We start from the raw sequence: 24520 nt of genomic DNA, 5'->3' as shown, positions 1-24520 counted from the left end.
GAAATTTGTATGGAGACACAAAAATCCCCGAATAGCCAAAGCAGTCTTGAGGGAAAAAAACGGAGGTGGAGGAATCAGACTCCCTGACTTCAGACTATACTACAAAGCTACAGTAATGAAGACAATATGGTACTGGTACAAAAACAGAAATATAGATCAATGGAACAAGATAGAAAGCCCAGAGATAAACCCATGCACCAATGGTCCACTAATCTATGATAAAGGAGGTAAGGATACACAATGGAGAAGAGACAGTCTCCTCAATAAGTGGGGCTGGAAAACTGGACAGCTACATGTAAAAGAATGAAATTAGAACACTCCCTAGCACCATACACAAAAATAAATTCAAAATGGATTAGAAACCTAAACGTAAGACCAGACACTATAAAACTCTTAGAGGAAAACATAAGAAGAACACTCTTTGACATAAATCACAGCAAGATCTTTTTTGATCCACCTCCTAGAATAATGAAAATAAAAACAAAAATAAACAAATGGGACCTAATAAAACTTAAAAGCTTTTGCACAGCAAGGGAAACCATAAACAAGACGAAAAGACAACCCTCAGAATGGGAGAAAATATTTGTAAACGTATCAACGGACAAAGGATTAATCTCCAAAATATATAAACAGCACAATATTAAAAAAAGAAAGAACCCATTCAAAAATGGGCAGAAGACCTAAATAGACATTTCTCCAAAGAAGACATACAGATGGCCAAGAAGCACATGAAAAGCTGCTCAACATCACTAATTATTAGAGAAATGCAAATCAAAAGCACAGTGAGGTATCACCTCACACCAGTTAGAATGGGCATCTCAGAAAAGTCTACAAACAACAAATGCTGGAGAGGGTCTGGGGAACAGGGAACCCTCTTGCACTCTTGGTGGGAATGTAAATTGATACAGCCACTATGGAGAACAGTATGGAGGTTCCTTAAAAAACTAAAAATAGAATTACCATATGACCCAGCAACCCCACTACTGGGCATATACCCAGAGAAAAACGTAATTCAAAAAGACACATGCACCCCAACATTCACTGCAGCACTACTTGCAATAGCCAGGTCATGGAAGCAACCTAGATGCCCATCGACAGACGAATGGATAAAGAAGATGTGGTACATATATACAATGGAATATTACTCAGCCATACAAAGGAATGAAATTGGGTCATTTGTAGAGACGTGGATGTATCTAGAGACTGTCATACAAAGTGAAGTAAGTCAGAAAGAGAAAAACAAATACCCTATGCTAACACATGTATGTGGAACCTAGAAAAATGGTACAGATGAACCAGTTTGCAGGGCAGAAATAGAGACACAGATGTAGAGAACAAACATATGGACACCAAGGGGGGAAAGTGGCAGGGTGGTGGTGGTGGTGGTGTGATGAATTGGGAGATTGGGATTGACATGTATACACCGATGTGTATAAAATGGATGACTAATAAGAACCTGCTGTATAAATAAATAAATAAAATAAAGTTCAAAATTTCAAAAAAAAAAAGAAAAACAAACAAAAATTACTTATAGTCATACCACTTACATTTCTCTTTGATTACATAATATGATTTTGTGTGTTTGTACCTATACTATCTTATATTCATAAGCAAAATTTAGTCTTATGTGCGATATCTTAGTACATATATTCATAAGGATGAGAGTTCTCCCCCAAATAGAACTTGTAAAGTCCATTGGGGTGATTTCCAACCATTAAGATTTCCATAATAAAGTGCTGGAAATATCCAAAATGAAAGATAAGTAGAACTTGGCACGTAAGAAGGGAGGAAAGATATTTACTAATTAAATTCCATCCTGTATCCTTTCTTTGTTCCAAGGTCCTAGGTGCACATCTCCTTATGATTTATAATGACTTGTTCAGTTTGCTTATAAGTATTCTGGGTTCCTCTGAATGAGGAAATAAGGAAGTGCCCTTACCTGAAAATGCCACACTCCTTGGCCTGCCTGATGCAGATGTGGCTGTCCTCCTGGAACTCCATCTCATGAACACATTAGATCTGGTGTCCCATGACCAGTGGCCAGTGAAAGTGTCCCTTCCTTATAACTGGCTTTCCTGCTTGTTCCTAGTCTCCATGGCTCTGGATTACCCAGGAAGTCCTCGAGGATCTGGTCCTCTTGAGCCACAGAGACATAGACAAGCGGGTTAGAGGGATTGCACTCAAGTCAAGAAAGACTTTCTATTAGCTGGGTGGTCTGGCAAAAGAGATCTAATTGTTCACAAGGGTATGTGGAATGGAGGCACCAGCATCACCAGCAGACAGGTATATTAGCAGTCACACCTGTGTTTTCACTGGCTTCCTGTCCAATCACTACTCTTGGTTCACAAGTCTTTGTGCACATATGGTTACTCTGAGCTCACTCTCTTCCAGATAACCCAAGATCTCTGCACACAAGTGTATTGTGATGACATTCATGACCAACTCATAGCTAGTGCCCTCCAAAGACCTCTGTTAATATCCATGCTTTACTTGTAAGAAGGGTCACTTCCATCAACACAGATAAATTTATTAATTAGGTTTCATTGGAAGGTATAGACATTCACTGGCAGAATAAGAGACACAGACTAGACATACTTCAATTAAATAGGAAGAAAAACCATGGCAGTTCAAGCCCAGATTGACAGGGGCTATATGACAGTGTCATATCAATGAAACAGGCTGAGAACAATGTGTCACAAAGGGTGGATGACTAAAGAAAGATTTCTGGTAAGTAGAATGTCAAGGACAGTGAGTGAGGAGAACCTAAAGACAAACCACTGTCTTTATTCTTCAGCCTGGAGATGAATGAACACAGGAGATAACCACTTCTTCAAAACAATGTGACAAATCTCTAAATCTGCATGATTCATTATTATAAAAATATTTCCTCTAAAAGTTAACTATGTATTTTTAAGTTCATACCAAAATTCTCCGATAAAGGTACATAGGCTTGCAATACCTATGGGAATACTGCCACTAATAAATATGGGAAAATTGCTACTAATACTGGTACCAACAAACTATTAATTTGTATATTTATAGAGCTAACATTCTCAAAAAATAAAAAGAATTTGTTAGCTTAGAATGATTTAAGAATACTGTGGTAAATAAAATTAGGAAGACAGATAAAGGAAAATAAGTTACAGGAGATACCCAGGTGTCACCAGGGGTAAACTCCATGTCCAAAATACACTGATGCAAACAGCTGAAACATGATTCGTTACATAATCTACAATGCACTTGAGAAAAATATAGCAGGTTTTCAGGAAAAGTACAAGTATTACTTAGGTAAACCATAGATGTGTGTGTGTGTGTGTGTGTGTGCGTGTGTGTGTATGCGTGTGCGGAGAAAGAGAGAGAGACAGAGAGATTGAAAGACACACGCCACACACACACACAAAGACAGAGAGAAAGAGACAGGGACAGAAACAGAGCTAGAAACAGAGACAGAACACTTTTCACATGGCGTCAAATTATTGTGTTTTCTTCTGGACATCTCCAACACATCCCTAAAGTAATAAGAATGATAAATTTTCAGGCAAATATTATCCTTAAATCATGTCTGTTGAATATTCCCCATTTGTCAAGTCTATTCTCGAATTTGCCCCTTAGCACTCACTCCCAAGGTCTCCAGAGGCTGGACACTACAACGAGGCTCCCTAGCCCAAGAGAGACCTCTGGAGGAACTCAAAGCTTTAGAGAGAGTTCAGGGTGTTTATTCCCAGGACCCACTCCCTATTAGGGCCCGGTTTGGCAATGACTTAATTGTTCTACCTGTGGACAGGTCCTGTTGGTCCATTCTGTTCTTCAGCTACAAGCCTCTTCAGGTTTCCTAAGTGAGTCTGCCCCTTGCTCCTTCAGTCCTGGGGCAGTAAAGGCTTTCTGCTATTGCAGACTCTGTGTTGCTTTCCTGTCCCTTGTGAGTTTCCTTTTAATCCCGTGCATATCTTTGTTAATAGTCCCTTAATTAACTGCGCTTCAATTACCCCTCTTGAGTGTTTTTAATTTCCAGGACCCTGACCAGTAAATTATGGAAAATGTTATGCTCTTTTAGATCTCAAATGTCTATCTAACTAGGGAGGGCACAATAGTTTTCTGGCAAATTTCCATATGGCTAAAGTACTAAGTGTTAAATATTATAGATATTGATAATCCTAAAACAAAATCAAGGAAAAGTATGAGTTTAATTTCCATTTGATGTGCAGATAAATGCAGCATTCTTTGATTTGCACCATGGATAGCTCTATTTTGTTCATGTCTGTGTGTTTGTAGGCCCATCAAAGTAATACTGGTGCTCAGAGAGGTTAAATGCAGATGATAGGAAATTGGACTAAAGCTTTCACCAGGAACAAATGAGTAAGGAAACATAAAAACTGAATATTCCTGGGGAATATTGAAAAAAACATTCTGAAGTAAATTTTGGTCTTGAGTTTTCCAACTAAAGGAGTAAATCATACACTTTGGTGCACCAGAATGGTTTCACATGCCACAACTGGCACTTACATAACTACGAGGCAGAAAAAGAAACATGTTACATACATTGTGCAGATAAGGTATTACATGACTCTCCCAAATGTAGACCAAGTTCACTGATAAACCAACATACCTGAATTACAGTTAAGAACTTTTTCTTCACAGGATTCCTCCTCATTCTTAGAGGGATCTAGAATACCATTCTACGTACTGGATTTCCAACATCTAAAGATATGTGATATCTTTTCGCAATGGGTGACTAATTTGATCACATTGTACCTCAAATATTAAACAGATATATGCTTAACTAATACTCTAATAATGACAATCGATTCTGTCTTTACAAAGCTTTGTATTTGATGACACTGCTATGTCCTAGCTGGTGAACTCATTAGAAAGACTCTTAGGTAACAGCATCAAGGTCAGGAATCACTACCTTCTATTAGAAAGAAACCTGGATATTATAAAATTGACTTCCATTTGAAAGATTTAAAAAACTGATAAAAATGAGAAATTATTATTTTAAGATTAGGGTATTCGGGTTTAGAGAGAGGTACAGTGACTTATCCAAGGTCACACAATAAAGTGGTAGTAGAGATGTGACTCAAACACTCCAGGTTAGTGTTCTTTATTGTTAATTCAGAGCACTGAACACACCAGAGAAAAAGATAAGCCTTAAGGATCACATAAAATATTAATAATTTTCATAATTGCTTCATTTGTGTCCAAATCTTTCATAGCTGGTAAACCAAGCTCAGAAGTAGAAGTTTCATCTGATTTAGTCAACTGTACTGTATGTATTCTATATGTCAATTTTAATGACTCTATAAGATCTTTCATCACAACCTAGATGAAATGCTCTATAACTTGAAAAAGGCTTTACTTCACTTTCTACCTCTACTACCAACTAATCTTTAGCATACTTTTTCTTTGGGCCCCAAAGGAATAGGGGCCCAACAATAGGAACAGTTTATATTAGATAATAATGGGGGTCTTTCCAGTGTAAGCATTCCATATATTTTTAATAACTTTTCAAGTAGGAAAAATTTCTACATGCTAAAGGCTGCACTATCTGTGAAAATCCCAAATATGATGAAATTTTCCCAAATATGTCAATGGAACACTGAATGGAATTTCTACTTGAATCAGTCACCCTGTGATTATTTTTGATGTCATCAAAACAAACTCTAAGCTTAGCCTTATACCATTCAATACAGTATAAAACTATTTTCCTAAATCAGCTGCCTATTCCATCTCCAGGACTGCTGTAAATTTTCACAGGATTAAAATATTTGAAAGAATCACCTTTGAAGTCTGAGACCACTCTGGATTTCACAATCCACATGGTCATTTGATTAGTTGTTCAAATATTGGAAATTTTGCTAATATTAAAATTATGTTTTTGACCCATAAAATGTGTTTCTTTTCTCCCCACTCAGACTTAAATAAGCAGGATTCTTAGGTAGGATATTTCAAAACAAAATCTCATTAAATTTCTCTGCGTGGAAAACAAAGCTAGGGAATCATTGGCAAGTTACAGGGAAAAGGTTGGAAAATTACACACATTTTAGGAAGATTATACTCTTTGAAAGAGGACCATTTAAAAACATTGAGTGACTATTTTCAGGAAGAAAATTCAATGGAAAATTATCCTTTGTTCCCATCTCTCTGTCACATCTCCTGCCAAAGAGCTAATTCTTGGTATCAGTATATTTAGTCATTTTGTGGTGCTGGTAATGACCTCAAAACTCTAAATGCTTCCTGGGAACAACAAGAGATCCACAATGAGTTCATTCCTGCACTAATGGACGCAACCTCAGTTTTATTTTCAAGTGAATTTGTTGAGCTGATCACACCTCTCTCTAATTGCAACAAAATGATAATTGGAGTTAAGAGATCTATCTTCTGGTAAAAGTGAAAGTGAAATTACATACCTTGATTTAAAGTTATCAGGTGGCATGAGTTCCAAAGTATGAGTTGGTCCATATAGGTTTACAACATATAATTTGATTGTTGGGTTCACTTGACCTGCCTTTGAGAAAATGAAAGTTGCAATGCAAATACATTATTAGAATATATAGAGAAAGAAAGAAATGCATTTTTTAATAGATCTTTATTGGAGAATAATTGCTTCACAATACTGTGTTAGTTTCTGTTGTACAACAAAGTGAATCAGCCATATGCATACATATATCCCCCATCCCCTCCCTCTTGCATCAACCTCCTATCCCACCCCTCTAGGTCATGGCAAAGCACCGAGCTGATCTCCCTGTGCTATGCTGCTGCTTCCCACTAGCTATCTATTTTACATTTGGTAGTGTATATATGTCGATGCTACTCTCACTTTGCCCCAGCTTCCCTCCCCCACCCCTGACACCATGTCCTCAAGTCCATTCTCTGTCTACGTCTTTATTCCTGCCCTGCCACTGGTTCATCAGTACCAATTTTTTTTTTTTTTTTACATTCCATATATATGAGTAAGTCAGAAAGAGAAAAGAAAATGCATTTTGATTCTTTTACAATTTTGTGTTAGAATGGGGAAAAAAGTTTAATGTCTCTAAAGTAGAAATGATTTTAAATGCAACAACATGATTGCTTTCAATTGTTTTTGTAGATTGCTGCTTCTCTAGCACTTAGTCAGACAATTAAAGGTGACAGAAAATCATGATGACTTTACTCAGTAGGCAACGCTCTGTGTTCTTCCCCTAGAATGACACCAGAAGGGCTGGCTTTACAAAACAACTAGTAGATAAAGCAGCTGCTCACACTATAGGATATGAAAAGCAAAGGGAAGAAAGCTTGGCTAATTTAAAAAAAAAAAAAAAAAAAAAAGAAGAAGAAAGAAAAAGAAAACCCTACCCTATCCCAGTGCCACATGTTTAAAATTCCACAATACCTAATTTCTTCCATGCATTAATCATCATAGTTTTCTTTTAAATTATAATGAATACTAAATGAGGTATAATCTCCCTTGGGATGTGGGCCATGGAGCAGAATGCCCTCACTATGTACCTGGCATGAAGACTAGAAAGACAGTGGTAAGAAAATGTAATTTGAGTTTATTAAATCAAAATTTATGAAATAATAACTAGTTTGTATAGCAGTTCGTATGTTTCTGGCTCCTACTATGTGTTTAAAGCATCACATGAATTATCGTATTAATATGTTCCTACTACAGTCCTAAGACCTTATTTATAACCATTTTCTAGATGAAAATGGAGAACTTAGCAAATTGTGCAGGGTGAAAATCCCAATAACTGATGGGAGCTAGTATTTAACCCCAGGATGCTCTTAACTGCTCTAGATTTGCTTCCATTCATTCCTAGGCCTTCGAAGTTTTTCTAAATACACTGTGAACTCTTAGCGAGCAGAAATGGGAACTTATGCCAATATATCTCAAGCATGTAGGATGAATGAATGAAAGAATGTTTATGTGAATAAATATTTAACAGAATCAATTGGCTACTTGTGGCTCAATGTGTTTCTAAACAATACACCAGTATCATTGTGGTGTAGCTTTGTGAAGAGAAGACCATGTGAGATATACAGAGAAGGACAGAGGAAATTAAAAGCGAGTTGAATTAAAAGACCTGACAAAAATCTAAAGGGAATGATAAAAGTGATTTAAAGATACCAAAAAAAGATTCAGGGCTTCCCTGGTGGCGCAGTGGTTGAGAGTCGGCCTGACGATGCAGGGGACACGGGTTTGTGCCCCGGTCCGGGAAGATTCCACATGCCGCGGAGCGGCTGGGCCAGTGAGCCATGGCCGCTGAGCCTGCGCGTCCGGAGCCTGTGCTCCGCAACAGGAGAGGCCACAGCAGTGAGAGGCCCGCGTACCGCAAAAAAAACCCCAAACAAACAAACAAACAAAAAACTGATTAAAGAAAAAGAGAAATTAAATTAAATTTGATCAATTTTTATGAATTCTTATCAGTGATGCCTTATTTCATGACATACTTTGTCAAAGATATACACAGTTATTACCACATATTAAGGCAGTTTTTTTCAGGTCTATAGGACTATACAGGATCACTGGTATCCCAATTAGTTTTCACATGAAAACAAATTAAAAGTTGTGTACACACCATGAGTCTAAAAGTCCATGATTGAAGTACAAGATAAAGTTAGAAAGCCATTACTATAACAAAGCATTTATGAAAAATGCCAACTAATTTATTATATGAATTAAAAATACTTTCAGATTCAAATAAAAGAAAAGTTTGGAGCCATCACTAAACAAGAGGATCATTGATAAATGAAAACATAACCACTTAACATCCATTTGGTTCAAAGTCAATGCAAGTTTGTTATCTCCCTCTGAATTTGTATGAAATTACTGGAACTGAAAGAAAGTAAAGAAATGAAAACATCTAAAAAAAAAGTTGTGTACACCTATGGTCAGTTTTAGACAAAAACCAAACATTAAGCTGTTTCCAAAATTCAGCTGTCTAGCATTCTATAATCTCAATTTGATTTCTTTCCTTGGAGTTTTGAAATTAAGTGCACATTGCAAGTTCATTTGTACCCTTTAATATTTGAATTGTTTCAATAGTTTGCAAATTAGAGGAGTTCATCTATTTGCTTTTTAACAGTCTAAATTGCTACAAAGACTGCAATCCCATAGAATCCTTCCTCTATGATTCTGAAACACAAGCCTCAATAATACTTAACCTTATTTTACTGGCAACCAAACTGTCATTAAACGAGATAATGTTTTAATTAAGAAGATTAATCTGAGTTGCTGAGATAGAACTGTGCATCTTTTTTGTGCTGAATTGCTAACGATAGGGTATTTATAAATTCTGAATTATGCTGAATTAAGCAAAATACAAATATATTTGTTTAGTGTAAGTATTTCATTAGTAAACCTGACCACACTGGGTATTTGCTGCACTCGTTTTAATCTAGTTTAATTTGAAGCACAATTTAGTGTGAACTCTATGCATTACTTCGATGTCTAAAGCACCACTTTGGGGAAGTTTATTGCATAAGTAAGAACAACTCAAAATAACACATTTGTTAGTGGAAAAACTAACAAACATTTTTTTTAAACCAGAGTAGAAAATAATGAGACTGAAAATTCAAGTAACAGACCAAAAATTATTCTGAAATTTATTCTGAGAACAAGGATGAAAACCCAGACCTAGTTTCTTTGAGTCCTATTGTCTTAAGCACCTGGGCAGATATTTCTACTGACAGCCACGTGAGGACTTGGGATTCTTTCTCTTTGGCCACTATAATATTTTTCTTTATTTTTAATACTCCTCAATGGTAGTCATTAATACACACTCAGGACCTTCATTATGTATTACATACATCATGCATTAGATACATCATTTATTAAATATACAGGCTAAGAATTTTACTCATACAGAGCTGAGTCACTTGCAGTTAATGGAGCAAAGAGAGCTCCACATCTATTCGCTAACCTGACAAGGAGATATTTTGATTCCAGCTACATCTTCTGAGATACAAGTTAACCTCTGGTAGTTTTAGACAGAAAGAGAGAGAGAGACAGAATCAATAAACTTGAGTTATTTCTCTGTTCTCTAAATAACTATGACTTTTATAAAAGGACTTAGCCTTTTAGAAGCTTAGTTGGCCCAGTTGTAAAACAGAGGCACTTGTGAAGACGGCCGAATGAAGAAAAAACGTGAAAAGTCTCCCTGAAAATATATAGCATATTATTAGCACACATGATTTACCCATTTAGTAAACAAACATTATTATTATTTTATGCCTAGCTTTACTATTAAGAAATATTAATTAATTAAATAATAACTTATTAAATAAAAACAAATTGTCTAGGTTTGTCAACCCCGTATCTTCTGACTTACTGATGACTTATTTAGATTTTCTCAGATGTTTCTGTACGTCCATTTGCTTGCCTCAGTCTTGATAAAATTATAAGGCCTAGGAGTGTCCAAGTTCAAGCACCAAGAGTCTGTAACTGAGAAGGCAACTCGAAGATGCAGCTATTACATATGGCTCTTCTGTGTGAATCCTAAAATCCCCACTCCTCTTGGAAAATGAATTACAGAAAGTGGTCCCTTCCCTGGGGTTGATTTTATTCCCTTTGTGCAAGGCACACACTGAACAGCTCTGAGTGCCTGTCTTGCCCATTGACATGTGCTTTTCACAGTATGGACCCATTCTTCATTTTGTATTTACATTGTCAGGTGAACTTTCATTATTATAAGTAAATCAAATGGGGTGAGAATATATTTCGAAAATCTTTTAATTTTTTCTCTGGAAAAAAAAACTGGTACAGGTATGTTGTACCCGCACAAACTGTCATACATAAAACATGGCTAAATCTACAATTGGAGAAGACATAAGTACTTTTCTTGGAGTACCATACAAATGTCTTGGGAAATATAATTATTCTGTTGTTAGGTCAAATTGCCATTTTTTCCTGAAGAGCACTGAGTATACGTGCTTTCAGACCTATGTCCAGAGAAGACCCTAAAAATAATATTTCAAAATCGTGGAATCTTATTCCTCTCAAACCTGCTGTCTTCCGTAGCTGTCAATCAGTCACTCTGTTACTACAACCTATTGAAAGGAAGATAGGATGGGGAGAAAGATAGCACAGAATCTCCCTGAGGAAACAGGCTTTGCAGCCCTGACTCTCCATATTCACTACTTTCCTTCCTCCTGTCCCCACCTTGGATAACTTGAGTCTTGTAGATGATAGGAAAATAAGGAAAGTCATCCCCCCCGACCATGCCTTCATTGCAGGAGTAGAAAAATACACGTGATGGATAATTTTTCCAGTACTCTGCCCAGTTAAGGTACTACACAAACTTAAAGGTATAAAACCTATTGTACTTTGGAAACACAAGGTACAACTCACTAAAGAAATGGCTTAATAAAGACTTCTAAATGAAATCAGCAGCCTTCTCTTACCTCATTAAGAGCTAAAATGTATAAACTTGAATTTTAAAAGTTTTCTATAAGACATCCTTACATGATTAATGCTTGCGGGGGGGCTCACTTTTTTTTGTTTTGTAAACATGGGGAAAATAAACTTTAAAGCAAGAGACCTTAAATAATTAACGATGACATATAAGAGAAAAACCAATACACTCCAGATGGTTCCACAGCCTGCTTTCAGAGGCCTCACCCAACACTTAAAAATAGTTTTGCTATCTGGGCAGGGTTTCATTTTCGCTTCACTCAATAAAACAATTCCATCTATTCCAGCTATGCCTGGCTATGGTTCTACCCCAGCATTTGATAAAGTATGTTCCAGAGTATGCTCTGCCAAAATAATACTGGTGCTAATATTAATACTAATAAATTCTCTATGGTTAGTCTATTCTTTATTGGTGATTCTTTATGTTTAGTCTTTTATTTTTTATTTATTTATTTATTTATTTTTTTTGCGGTACGCGGGCCTCTCACCGCCGCGGCCTCTCCCTTTGTGGAACACAGGTTCCGGACGCGCAGGCTCAGCGGCCACGGCTCATGGGCCTAGCCGCTCCGCGGCATGTGGGATCTTCCCGGACCGGGGCACGAACCCGTGTCCCCTGCATTGGCAGGCGGACTCAACCACTGCGCCACCAGGGAAGCCCTAGTCTATTTTTTATTGAGATTATTTATGCTTAGTCTATTCCTTACTAGGGATTCTTTATGCTCAGTCTACTTTTTTAGGAGATTTATAATACACATTAGCAAGCAGTATATTAAGTGCTCTAAGAAATCATCTGAAAAAAAGCTAGATTTTTTTTTTTTAAACTGAGAATTCCCAACTTATTTGACTGTGACACTTTACAAAAAGTGTCACACTTTACAAAAAGTGTGACAATAGCTATTAACAACTCACAGAATATACCTTGGAGAAACTTTTGCCCTGGGATCAATGCTGCTTCTTATGTTTTCTCACCCTCTTTTCAACTAGGAAGGTGAGGGATAAAGAATGAGAGCATCAAAGTGAAAGAAATACAGCAAAAGTTCCTGCACGCTTGAATCATCTTTAGCTGTTCATACACAAGCACTGCGCACAGACCACTGCAAGCTCTCAAAATGATGACTCTGTCGACTGGTAAGGGGGCTTATTTTATTCTCCAAAGACAACTTGTTCATGAACCGAGAATACTATCAATCAAGTCACTGGCACACAGAGTGGGGGGACAAACAGCGCTTCCACTTTACTTACCTTAGGATATGGATACTTCTTTCCTTTGGGATACAAAGCTCCAGTAAACCGGGGGATAACCATGTTAGGCACCAAGGAATCATTTATCATCAGGAAGGCAAGCCTTTCTCCATCGGGTGACCACCAGTGGGCGATGTGAGAATGCAGAAGTTCCTCTAGAATAAACGAGTGTTATTTGAAAACAACTGTAGATGTGGGTTCAGTGACCCACAAACATCTGTCCTTGAAATCTTCATTGTACATAAATATTTTCTATACAGTGTGGTGGATTTTATCAACTTCATGAAGAATTCTGTATTTCTGAGCTACCCTTTTAATCCCAAGAAAAGAAGGTGTAAAGAAAGGAAAGAATAAAGCGGTGAAGTCAGGATTTCATGGATTGTCAACAATGTGAACAGAGGAGACGAAAGCGCTATCAGAGTAAAAAGAATGAGAACAGTAATTGAAGACTGAAACATGGCATAAAACCATATTCGTGTCGCTATTCATTCATATCTGCATTCAGTCATATTTCCAACCTCTCATCATCAAACAAGTGGAATACCTACTAGATGCGTTAAACTATTCTAAGCTCTAAGGAAATGAAATTTTAAAAAATATACTGGATATCTTTCACGTGACCCCCGATCCACTACCCACTTTTCTACACCTGATTTCTGGCCCAGGAAATTAACCTGTATGAACTATATCAAAAGGGCTCCCATGCTCTCTAGAGCATGGCCACTATGGTACCGTGGCAAGAGATTAGAAGAAGGAGAGTAAAGTCAGAGTATGTATTCCCTTGGCTCTGTCCTGAAAGGTCACCTGAGGCTTGCTGAGTGCTTTAAATGATCTCACTACTCCTATCAATGCAGCCTCATCTACACAATTTTCTCCTTTTGTATCTGATAATGGCTCACTTCTATCATCATAGGGGTGCACATCGCCTGGCTGCTACTAATCTAGATTATAGTTCTGTCATTTATGGATCCCCTATCCCTTCACCTCTGTAAATTATCTTTTTGTAAATAAATAGTTTTCAAATTATTGAATATGCTAACTCTTTTCCTTTTAAGACCCTAACATAATACCAGCAGTAGACTCAGAAAAGACACCTTCAAAATTAGATTTTGGGATTAGGTTGGAGATCTTTGATGTAATAATAACTTTTTTGGGGGGAATTGGGAGCATAGATAATCCATAGCAAGGGATGGAATCATGAGTAATCAATGGTCACTGGTGATGACGTAGAATAAAATGCAGCTAGAGAGGAAAAGTGTTTGGAGGACAAGTGATTGTGACACTCAGTTGCTACAAAAATGACAAGGATAAAGATTATAAGTGACGTCCTTATGACACCTCAGAGGGATTACATAGGAATAAACAGAAATTGAAATCATGACAACTAAATTAGGAAAACACAAAAGGTCACCATGGCGACTCTGGAGTCCCTCTCTTCTGTAGTTGAAGAGCAGATGCGGCTGAGGTCCGAGAGAACATAGAAGGTGTTGCAGAGGTGCAACGCAAATTAGGGTCTCAACTTCCCTTGTGTTTTAAAGCTAAGACAGCAATATTGGTAGAGAAGTATTGGGAGCCTGACAAATAGGCTAAGGATGCTTGGGTAGATGTGTGCAGCACACTTACTGCTTTCTGGACCAGTCTCATAAATAACACATTTTATAGTGGAATGTCGGCTGAAGATTTTGAACCTCAAAATTTCCACAAGTCTTCTTGCTGACTGAAGCAACCTCCATACAAGGGAGCTAGACCTTCTCTGCATAAAGGCAGAGTGAAAGAGTAATTCCTGTAAATTTTAAGAGGCTGCATCCCTAGGGAAAAGGTTAGAGATGCAGTAGCCTGGGATACACTGGGATATCTATTAAAAAGTGAGGAAATTTGTTGGGATTATATTTATTTAAAAGTAAAGAGGGCCTGTACTCTGGATTTTGAAGAACACCGTAAACTACATTCACATGTGCTGACCTGTTTTATTCCCAGGTAACCTCTAAAACTGCCAGTTCTGAGAAGAACCTGAGCAGGAGAGGGCTGTGCAGCAGACCGAGGCCATGGTCCAATCTTTCCTACCATCTTCACCCTGTGACCCAGCAGATACGATGGTAATCCAAGTGTCCTTCCCAAACAGAGATGTTGTGTGAAGCTTCTGGCAATCACCGTACGACAATCAGAGCGCAGGCATCACAAGCTTTAGGGAAAGGCCATTTTCTCCTGTGCCGGTAAATATTCCCCGATTCAAAAGCAGCCCTCTACTGAGCTATGGTAGAAATAATTAGCCTGACCATGGGATACCAAGTGACTATGCAACCCAGACAGTCCATCTTATCTGATTCACTGACCATAAAACTAAACACATACAGCTATATTCCACTATAAGACAGAAGTGGTTTATAAGGAACTGGACTAGAACGTGTAAGTGAACTGCCCATCCTACTGCATCCTCTGCTTTATCCTTTCTCCTCCATTTCACGTCTATGCCTCAGGATGGCTATGCCTCTGACATCCTGACATAAGCTGGCAGAGGAGGAGTAAATGTAGGCCTGGTTTACGGGCAGGTTTGCGTGATGTACTTGAACACACTGGAACTGGACAGGCTCTGCACTATAATCTTACCCAGGAGTGGCCTGAAAAGACTATGATAGACATAAATCCTCCCATTTGGAAGACTTTTAAACAAGATATTTAGCTTTCTACTTCTTGCGGAAGGAGACTTGGCCTGAAGCATAGGTCCATCCAGACTCATGCACAGAAACTAATAAATGGTCACCTGACCAGGGATATGGAAAAGTAAAATCACAGAATGAGTGACAGGAAGTCTAGGGAAAAGAAGTGCATGGACTTGTCAGGAGGGGTAAAAAGGTAAAAAGTTGAAGACATTAGTGTCCACCAGAGCACATCCATAGCAGAGGGGGCTCTCAACGACCAGATGGACAGTATGACCACCGAGTGCATGCCAGTTCGTCTCTCGCTGCCAATGATAGTGATCATTACTAAACACCTGACATGGCGTTATTTCCCAGCTGGCCCAGCTGACTACCTGGTGACAGGTGGATTACATGGTAACTCTTCCATCAAGAAAGGGTATAGAATTTTGCCATAACAGAAATCGATACATATTCTAGATATGGACATGTCTTTGCTGCCTGTAGTCCTATCAGCACTGCTGTTCGTGGACTTACAGAATAACTTATCCATTACTGCAATAACCCACACTGTGTCACCTCCAAACAGCAAATATTTTACAGCACAAGGAAGGCAATGGACTCAGAATGGCATTCACTGATTTCTTCATGCTCCCCACTAGCCAGGCTTGATAGAAGAGTAAAATAGTCTGCTCTACCTCGATTTAGGCACTATTTTTTTTGACAACATCCTTGAAGTTGGGATGTTATCCTCCAGAAACTAGTGTCCTGCTTAATGTCCACCAGAGCACATGCATAGCAGAGGAGGTTCTGTGTCCTCCTGCATAACCAGGAAGCACAGATCTAGGAGCTAAGGGGTGGAAGTGTAGTGTTCTCTCTCACTATCACATCAATAATCCACTGGACACAACATTCTGTTTCTTATCCTCATGACAATGGGCTTGGTGGGTGTAGAAGTCCTAATACCTAAGGAAGGATTGCCTCCAAACAAGGAAAATAGTCACAATTCTGTTCCTCTGAATTAGAAGCTGAAATTTTTCCCTGACCATTTTGGGCTCAGTGTGACTGGAAAAATAAACTGACAGAAAACACAGTCACTGTGCGGGGTCAATGATTAACATCATCTGCCAAGAAGAAAATGTGCCTTTACTAAATAAGGAAGGAAAAGGAAGAAGATATTTGGAATTTAGCAGATTCACAAATACCCTTTTGTCTAATTCCATCTCATTTTCCAGTTCCACATTTCTACGTGCCAATTTCCATTTCAATGGAAAACTAAAATGGTAGCAACCTAGTTATTAAGAAGAGGAAGCAAACGAATAAGATTTGGCAGGAATAAAGGTTTGGTTTGATGCACCAGGTAAATGACCTATCTAGTCAAAATGCTGACTGAAGGTAAATGGAAAAAGGAATGAACAGCTCAGGAAAGGAGCTATGATTACCAATTAAGGCCATACGATAAGTTATTTCTTTTCTTAATGGGGCCATTTCCCCCCAAACCTTATATGAAAAACACAGACAGGTATGTAACTGGACTAATATCACCCCACAGTGAAATGGAGCAGATGAGACTTTGTGTGCTCCTCTTCGGGGGCCACAAACTTTTCATTTGAATAATAAGAACATTCCCATGGTGTCTGAGTTTAAAAACTCAAAGTGTTGCCAATATGAAGCCAGGCAAATCAAATAAAGAGAAAAAAGTTAGTGCATGGTATTTATTTTGTTGGTTTCCACCCATGGAAATCATGTGGGCTTGGCTGTCTTCTTCAACCAAAACTCACTGCTTCTAATACTGTGAAAACTCCAGGGCTCCCTCCTTCTAGGCCCTAGTAACAGCTGCCCCCCTTCCCTCTTCAGGTATTAACGGCTAAACCATTACTAGCCACAGGTTGAATATTCCTTGTCTTTTACAAGTGGCCTCTTCATAAATAAAGCTGAATACTATTCTGAATGCGCCATTTTTTTTCCAGTAGTGATCCTGACCCTGATTTATTCAAGTAACTTAAAATTCAGGTGAGGAGACATGAGTGAGCCACGTAACACTGAAGAAAAAACATGCTGCCAATTGAGTGCACGTAAACTCTAAGTCTTGTAAGACCTGTAGGTACAGAGAGATCAGATTGTGTTGCCCAAAATCAACACTCAGGGTTTCTAAGAAGCAGGTTCTATCCTGGGTGCTGAAGTATGCGTACACAAGTACTTCCCAAGAATAAGAATGGCCCCAATTTGAGGGCACCATTCAGTAGAAACTGGACATCATCTACTTTTATTTATTTTAGAGTGATTTATGCCTAAAGTTGTTCCTCACAAAAATGATAAAATAGCAAAGTAGTATATACAAAGAGTTACGTGACTTCCTTCAGGTATATAAAAAAAGCTACCCGAATAGAAAGTAGATAAATAAAAGAATCTTTAATATGCATTTGCTTAAAAGTCCTCTTGACCAAGGCACACATTCTTTAATTGCAACTAATAGGGACTTTTACTCATGGATTGAAACTTCCTGTAATTATATTATTTACAAACAATGTATTTTTACACATTGCATTCCATTCCATTTCAATGTAGGCGTGGCACTTCAATGTCTTTGTTACACTGATTTAGAAAATCTCACTGCAGAGCAGATGGAGTTCTCAACACATGTGGTTTTATATCACAGACACTTAAAAATATAGCCTCAACACAACGCACTCACAGAAAATTAACTCATATACGACCATTGTGTTCAGATTAACAAGCAATTCCGAAAACTAAACTGATTTTATCCATTTGTAGTTTATCAACTTAGATAGCATTTCCTGAGGATCTACTGTCAGCCCTGGGTTTTGGTTGATTTTTTTTCCCCTTATTGCCTGTATCTTACTGTCAACTTTCTTGAAAGAATTGTCTGTGTTCATAACCTTCTCACTTCCCATTTACAGCTCCATCCACTGCAGGCTTGCTTCTGGCACCACCACTTGACTGATTTTGTTCTTGTCAAGTTCTGGTAGCAAATCAAACAGTAACTTTGGAATCCTTAGCTTGTTTGACCTCCTGAGACTTAGCATTGCTGTTTATCATCCTATCTTCCTCTGGCTTCCATGGCTGCATCTCTAATCTTTTTTTCTTTTATATGTCACAGTTCAGTTTTACTGGGATTTAGTAAGTACTCAGTAAATATTTGTTGAATCAATGAATGGACGAATGTGACTTCCTGTGTCTATGAGAAGGCACAAAAAAAAGTGAATACAGGCATTTTGCCTTACTCTCACCAAATAACAAAAAAACAACAATCCCAATTTGTTGATAAGCATATCGTTTATCTTGTAATTTTCTTCTCTCACCTCTTTATTCTTGTCATTCTTAAAGCTCAATGCAAAAACCATTTCTTCTATAAACCACCCTATATTCCCGCAACGCATCAGAATTAATTCTATTTATACATATATTTAATACGATGACATGTAGTTCTATTTATATTTCTATTTACCATGCTTCAAATGGTTCATTATATAATAGCTGGTTATAGTTTTTCTCTCCATTAAGTTGGAAATACCCAAAACATAGAAACCCATATTCCTCATTGTATTGCTCTCAGATGATGTCTGACAAAAATATGTGCTCAATAACTTAGATTGAATTTCAAAGAAGGATTCCTTTAAAATACGAGATTCTAAAATATATTTATAAATCTTTTAGGCATGTCAGTTCCATTATTCAAATAATTGAAAGTGACAGTCATTTTTTGTTTTTATTTAATAGATTCAATACTCCATGGAGATTTTCAAAGTTGTAAACTTGGCAGCTGTGAACTTTACCTTTTTTAAACAAAATATTGATCTGATATTTTGTTTAGTTAAGTTACCATGTTAAATATGCCAATTTATGTGGATAAGATTTGAGGTGCTTTGTGTAAATTATATTTAAAATGTTTCATTTTGAGCACAATGTTTTATTTTTCTTCTGAACTTCACCAACTCCTTTTTTTTTGGGGGGGGGCGCTCTGCGTGACTTGTGGGATCTTAGTTCCCAGACCAGGGATTGAACCCAGGCCCTTGGCAGTGACAGCATGGAGTCCTAACCATTGGGGCACCAGGGAATTCCCCATGAACTTCACCAACTCTTTAAAACACATTATATATATATTTTTTTTTTTGGTACGCGGGCCTCTCACTGTTGTGGCCTCTCAGGTTGCGGAGTACAGGCTCCGGACGTGCAGGCCCAGCGACCATGGCTCACGGGCCCAGCCGCTCCGCGGCACGTGGGATCCTCCCGGACCGGGGCACGAACTCCCGTCCCCTGCATCGGCAGGCGGACTCCCAACCACTGCGCCACCAGGGAAGCCCCACGTTATATTTTATTTGCTTTTACTTTCCTTAGGAATTGAGTAATACTAGAAATAGAAACAATTACACTTTTAAAAGACTTTTAAAGACTCCACATTAGTGACTGTGGTTGGGAGCAATAGGCACACTCACAGAATGGCCTGGCCCTAATGCACTTAATATTTGCCATAAAAACATTTTATTATCTTTTATGTGACTCTTCTAATCTTTTCCTACAATAAATATAGAAGGTAAATTTCCATTTAGAAAAAGTAAGTGGAAATGTTACATGTTCCTTCTTGGGTTTCCCACACATGCTAATTCATATTTCTGCAAAGTAATGAAAAGGAAATCTCTACACTAGAGTATCACATATATACTGCTGAAGATCATACGCATTTCTAATAGGTAGTACTGCCTTTTCATGAGTATACTGAAGGAAAAGAGAAGGTCTGGATTCTGGGAGGTGTTGACACATTGGACAAGCAAAGTGATAGTAAGTGATTAAGGCCCGTGTGGGACTTTTGAACCATAGGTTGGGGATGCCAAGCAAAATGCTGAGGGAAAATCAATGATGTATGAATTGCCTAAATCCCTCTGCCAAACCTTAACACTTACTCCCTTCGTAAGGTCCCTTCTCTTGGAAGTGAAGCAAGAATTGAGGTAAGTCCATGGACAGTAGGGTTCAGAGTCTCTGGCTGATGAAAGAGACCAGGGAAATCTAACACCTTAGGTCCATAATGCATGTCATCCCTTAGGGAAGAGTGAAAGGCCCTGCACTGTAACAGGTGGAGTAGCCCAGGACGAAGCACTGACTTTGAAGACACACATTCAAGTGTCAGCTCTACCCTTGTGAACGCTGAGGTCATGAATTAACTCACATAGCATATCTGGAATTTCCTAGTATACCTAGAACATATGAGCCCAATGGATTGAATTTAATTTGAATGGCAAAACCCATAATTTTTCCATTTCCCCCTTTTTGGAAAGTGTCAGACTTACAGTGTCATCCCCAAAACAAAAGTTTTTGTTACTCATTTGTCCTGCTTATCCCTCAACACACTGTTCAGTTTCAGCCCCAATATACAGGTTTTTATTCTCTAATTAAGAAGATAACCTTATTTCCCAAATAGTGGTCTTTAATTTCCCTCCTTATAATTTCCTCAAAGATATAATTCCATAAGCTATATGAAGCCTTCCCTAAAGGACAGAGGCCTAAATCTTGACCAGTGTCAAGTCAGTACATCCTACATTGGGTTTAGCCCTAGTTGACTCAAAATTTCTTGAATGTTAAGGATCACATTTTGTCACCCAGTGTAGCATACTAGCACACTGTGAAGCACCAATGTTCCCACTAAATTATTCCTCTCCTCCCTGAGTCTACTGTTCCTTCTGACGTCTACTCACTGTGTCTGCCACCACTATTTACTAGTGATCCAAACCAGAAGCCAAAGAATCATTCTTGACTTCTTCAATCCATCTCGTCCATTTAAACACTAAGATCTACCTATTTTACTGCCTCATCAACTTTAGAATCTTCCCTCCTTCTTCCTGCTTTAACCCTAGTCCTCTTGCTCATTATCTCTATAGAGATAGAACATAGGAAAAGCCTTAGAGCTGCTCATTGGTTCTTTTCACTATTCAATTCCAGCTTTACATTCTAGCCAAAATGATCTATTTATGTGGAAGATCTAATCTTGACACTTCCTTTCCTGAAAAGCTGTATTAGTTTCTCCATTTAATAGTGGAAAAATAATTGAAATCCCAGATAATTTTTAGGGTTACTGCCTCTTGGTTCTTGTTGCCTTCCTTTTCTCCAATTTTATGCCTCAATAATACCAAGCTGACTTTAGTTCCCTGGGCACACACTATGCTATTTAACCCATCTATGCTTCTTCAAGCTTTTAACTCTTGTTTGGATTTTTTCCTTCCTGGTTTCTTCTTCTGTGTTAAACTTCTTATTCTTTGAGGCTCAGCTCAGAGGGTTTCTCCATTAAGAAAATATTTACAAATCCCTAAAATGGGCTAAGTCTGACTCCTTTGTTTTTTCATAGAATCCTGTGTTTACTGTGATTTATTACTTAGTACACTGCATGGGCGTGGTTTCTTCATCTTTCAGGGTCTCCTACAGTACCAAAAATATTTTGAAGATAAAAGATGTGTCTTTCCTAGCTCCTCTAGGTAAGAGGTGGTTAATTCTTACTACCTAGATTCTCAGAACTACCAAGGTTTCAAGTTTGTTCCTCACCTGTTTTTTCAATTCATTGGGGCATCTCAGGCCCCTCTAATAATCCATCATTTTGAAGTAAGAAAGCCAGAGTCAGTTTTTTGACACTCTCAACCAAAGAATCCTACTAATCTGTTTGTGCATTCCATTTTGTAAAATTTCATAGTATAATTATCACTGATATTTCCACAGTAGGTTCCCCTACTCCTCAGAATAAACTGTGGCTTTTACTATTTGATGCTAGCTTATACACGAAATATATTATAGATATAAATACACATGTACACATATATGTGTAAAGCTTGAGGGCTACAATGTCTCTTCCTTAATAATATAGTTCCACCCAGCAACATTTTCCTTTTAATGTAAAGTCCTGAGAGCAGAACTTTGTTTTGTTTCCTGATGTATCTCAGCACTTAGACAAGTACTTGGAACATAGTAGGTCTTCAATAATATCTGTCAAATGAGAGCATGAATGAATGAAATGAATGAATGAATAAACTAAATGATTTACTTTCTTACATAATTAAAAGTAGCAACTCTGAGCTAGAAAGATTGCATTTGCCAGTACTGCTCAAGAGTACAATTTATTCTCTGGAAGATTCTTGCTTTATAATTTTTAATTTAATAGACTAACTTAGTTTAAATTTTGATTTATTTTGCCAAGATCAGTTCTAGAGTCTGAAACGTAGGTTTTAAACTCACACTTTGAGTTTTTCCTAGGCAATCTGTAACTATAACTCGCTGATAATTGGTACATGATAAAATTGGATAGAGGTTTTCATCACCTGATTCCTTCTTATATTCTCAGCTATTAGGAAAACTTGATTCAACAGTTATTATAAATAACTTTTTAGGTAGGTTTTATTGAATATTTTGGTCCCTATACAGTGGCTTTTAAAATGTGACAGAATGTTCTTAATGGAAATGACTAATAATTAAGTGGCTTTCATGCACTTTTTGAATAGTAAAGGATTTTGTTTATTCTTTCCCAGAGTCAGAAAAGTTCAGCGTCTAATTCCAGAGTGATGTAAGGTGATTATTCATTTTCATTAGTTAAGCATCACCAAAAATAAGATCTATTTAGCCTGAACAAAATGTGTATGTGTGTATATGTGATATATATATATATCTCAAACATGGAATTATATAAGTAGATGTAAATCATAACCAGTCAAAACATGAGCAGATGCAAAGATAAGAAAGCATGAAGGCAATTTTGAGAGGAAATGAGAGGAAGAAATAGTGCTATAAGTATTGTTATAATGGAACAGATTTTTCTTATAGATTTTGTATAAAAATATATCATTTGTATTCTTTTGAAACTAAATCTATTCACTCACCTTCATATAACCAGTCAGCAATTCCATTAAAAATAATTCCTTCTTTTCCAGAAGATGTCAGTCGCAATGAACTACTCTTTATATCAGGTTGATAGTAGATATTATTTTCAAAAATATAAATCTGGATCAGGAAACATGTAAAACAAACCAAAAAACCAAAAATATTAGGAAGCCTTTTTTTAAACTTTCATATTATAGAATAATAGCTAAAGAGCTAAGTGTTTTATTATTTGCCTGCTTTCAATTTGTTTTTATTTAATGTATATTTTTTTATTGCTTTCAATTATTAATGGCTGTTTCTTTCTCTATCATATAATATCCAGTTATCATTTAGAAATTACATGGTACTAGCTATTGAAGCTTTTAAGTCCATATATTCAACAACAATGTTTCAGCTACTTAATAATCTTTTTCTCATACCACAAAATTGGTTTGGGTTTGAGATAACATTCTGCAGGCTTAAGAGACTGACAACTGCACTAGATGCCATTTTAGTAACAGCAAACAACTCGAAAAACCTCAATTTGGGGTCTTTTACCAAAAAATGCATTGGTGATCAATAAAATAATCTTTAGAGAATGTCTCTGATTCTCTCCAGCTCAACTCAAAGATCCACTAATGAAAGGAAACACTGGCAAAATTCCTTCAGATTGATAAGTGGAACACACCTCCCTATGCCTCAATCTTTCCTGGTAATTCTTTCCTAAATAGCATAGCAGTAATAATAATCTTGTGCTTGAGGATTCAAGAAAGAGTTTTAATATGAATACATTACAGAGTCTTACAAAATAATATCAACATCACCAGCAGCAACAACAATAGTCCCAATACAGGAAACAGCAGTAGAAATTAAACAGTGTCTGTCCACAAAAAACGAACTATCTTTAATAGAGATAATTCAGGATAAAATCATTTATAATTCACTTTAAAATATTTTTAATGCCAAACATTTCAAACTGTTGGTCTGTGTGATATAACTGTCACAGAGCCATGTTTCATCCACTTGTTGCGGGGAGTAGAATATTGTTCAATGAAAACCAAATTGCTATTTAGATTGACATTCTACTAAGAAGGTGAAAGATGGCCTAGTGCCCATGTGTTCCAGCACGCTATAGGATCATTGCACAAAAGCAGATAGAGCAAACACAAGAACTTCTGAAATAATTGCCTGATTAATCATGAGGTCCTAGATTTTAAACCTTGATGTGCACAATGATGAAGGCGATCTTAATATCCAGAACATTTGATTGGTATTCTACTTTGATTCTGGTGATTTGGCAAGTACTTAACAGTGAGTGTATCTAGTTAACCATTCCACTACTACCTGTTGTTTATATTACAGCTGAGGGTGACAATAAGAATAAGAATTGTTGGGG

General features: G+C 37.4%; 1 protein-coding gene across 9 annotated transcripts in view; it reads right to left on the bottom strand.

Moving 5' to 3' along the window:
- DPP10 (dipeptidyl peptidase like 10) overlaps window positions 1–24520 on the bottom strand; it is a 1311492-nt gene that overhangs the window by 111817 nt on the left and 1175155 nt on the right. For all 9 annotated transcript variants that reach the window (XM_032638357.1, XM_032638358.1, XM_032638361.1 and 6 more), the window contains 3 exons: window positions 23145–23265; window positions 12635–12789; window positions 6408–6505 (listed from right to left, as the gene is read on the bottom strand). In XM_032638357.1, coding sequence (XP_032494248.1) covers window positions 6408–6505; window positions 12635–12789; window positions 23145–23265 — 374 coding nt within the window. The remainder of the gene's footprint in view (window positions 1–6407; window positions 6506–12634; window positions 12790–23144; window positions 23266–24520) is intronic.

Source organism: Phocoena sinus, chromosome 7 (assembly GCF_008692025.1).
Source record: "Phocoena sinus isolate mPhoSin1 chromosome 7, mPhoSin1.pri, whole genome shotgun sequence".
Taxonomy (NCBI): Eukaryota; Metazoa; Chordata; class Mammalia; order Artiodactyla; family Phocoenidae; genus Phocoena; species Phocoena sinus.
This window is presented reverse-complemented; position numbering and strand designations above follow the sequence as displayed.